The sequence below is a fragment of the Dermacentor andersoni genome, chromosome 1 (genome assembly GCF_023375885.2).
Source record: "Dermacentor andersoni chromosome 1, qqDerAnde1_hic_scaffold, whole genome shotgun sequence".
NCBI classification, from domain to species: Eukaryota; Metazoa; Arthropoda; class Arachnida; order Ixodida; family Ixodidae; genus Dermacentor; species Dermacentor andersoni.
The window spans coordinates 326,962,761-326,964,142 of record NC_092814.1 but is presented as its reverse complement, the minus strand read 5'-3'; the positions used below and the strand labels follow the sequence as shown (position 1 = coordinate 326,964,142).

The 1,382-nt window shown below is 52.2% G+C and overlaps 1 protein-coding gene across 1 annotated transcript; it reads right to left on the bottom strand.

The window, feature by feature from the left end:
* Positions 1-455: 455 nt before the first annotated feature.
* LOC126516914 (putative nuclease HARBI1) lies at positions 456-1,111 on the bottom strand. The gene is made up of 2 exons (XM_072289070.1): positions 551-1,111; positions 456-491 (listed from the first exon to the last, which is right to left on the bottom strand). Exons 1-2 carry the CDS (start codon positions 1,109-1,111, stop codon positions 456-458), a joined length of 597 nt encoding a protein of 198 aa, XP_072145171.1.
* Between the last annotated feature and the right edge of the window lie 271 nt (positions 1,112-1,382).

The following is a 1,382-nucleotide window of genomic DNA, read 5'->3' as shown; positions in this document are numbered from 1 at the left end:
GCTCGAAATCCATTTTGCCATGCATATGCACAAAAGAATACACGTACGCTGGTACAAGTACCAGACTGTTTCAGCCATAGGCGTGCATAGGGTCTTGCAATAGGGGGGGGGGGGGGGGAATGCGCCACCCCGCCCCCTTGTGTGGACGCCTATGGTTTGCACTAATTGATAGCTAAATGAAAACTCGAGGCCCGATATTGCGCAAGAACCCCCATACGAGCCAAAGCCAGCCCATGCTATCGTTGCAAGTACTTCCGTGTTCAAAATGCTTCCATCGTGTCTTCCCTACAGTGTATCCATTTCTGCTACGACTGCTGCCCATTTAAAACACGATTTTGGAACGGCAGACTGATTATGCACAACACATGGCACTCATCATTACTCCCGACATGTCAGATTTCAACGAGCTCATAAACAGTTCCCCGCATGTCCTCTTTTAATCGTTACATTACTTGTTATGCCAGCTTGGGCATTAAACTGAACAATTGCAACTATGGGCGAGTAAAAATGGCAACCACAGTTTGAAGTAAAACATTCCAATGGTACTTACGACCATGACATTTAAGGCGTAATAACCCTTTCTCGACATGAAGGTCGCCGTGTCAGCCGGGCTGAGTCCCTCTGGCTTCATAATGGCGATCAATATGCCATCGACGCACGCTAGCACGCCTGGAATGGCGCCGCGTCGCGCAAACGCCGCCTTTGCCTCATCCCTGGCAGCCGGTGTCAATGGAAAGTCCACCAACTTTCGCCGGGCAGACACGGAAATGATGGCCTCCGTCACCTCGTGAATGGTGCTGCTCACTGCCGACTGTGCCATGCCTACGTGTTCCTCGCGACCAACGCTCCTCTGGAAGCTTCCAGTGCCGAAGAATCGCAGCGCGCACAACACCTTCCTTTCTGTGGAAAGGCCACTGGCTCGCTGGCATCCAATGATAGGGTCAAGCTCGTCGCACAAGCTACGCACTGTTCGTTTGGACAGACGAAAATACTGCCGGAACTCTTCTTCTGTCAACTCTTCAAATGCATCATCTACCTCGGGTCGTCGTCTTTGCGCGACTGCAGCAGCCGCACAGGCGACACGAAAAGGCACGGCAGAGAAAAACGCCATGTTCTCCAACTGTTGGGAGCGCGGAATCGGATTGAGCCAGATACGAAAGATGCTAACTGTCCCAAGCACTTACGTTCTAATCCAATCCAAGCCGTCTGGTAGCCGTTCTAATCCGTTCTATCGCTCCGGACGGACTCTCCGTCCGTTCCGTGGCGTTCGTCCGTTAGCAGACGACACGGAATGATTATGAGCAGCAAGACGTCACGGCTCACGTGACAATTGACGTCATGGCATTCGTCGCGGTTCAAATTGACCAATCGTGTGCGGCTCG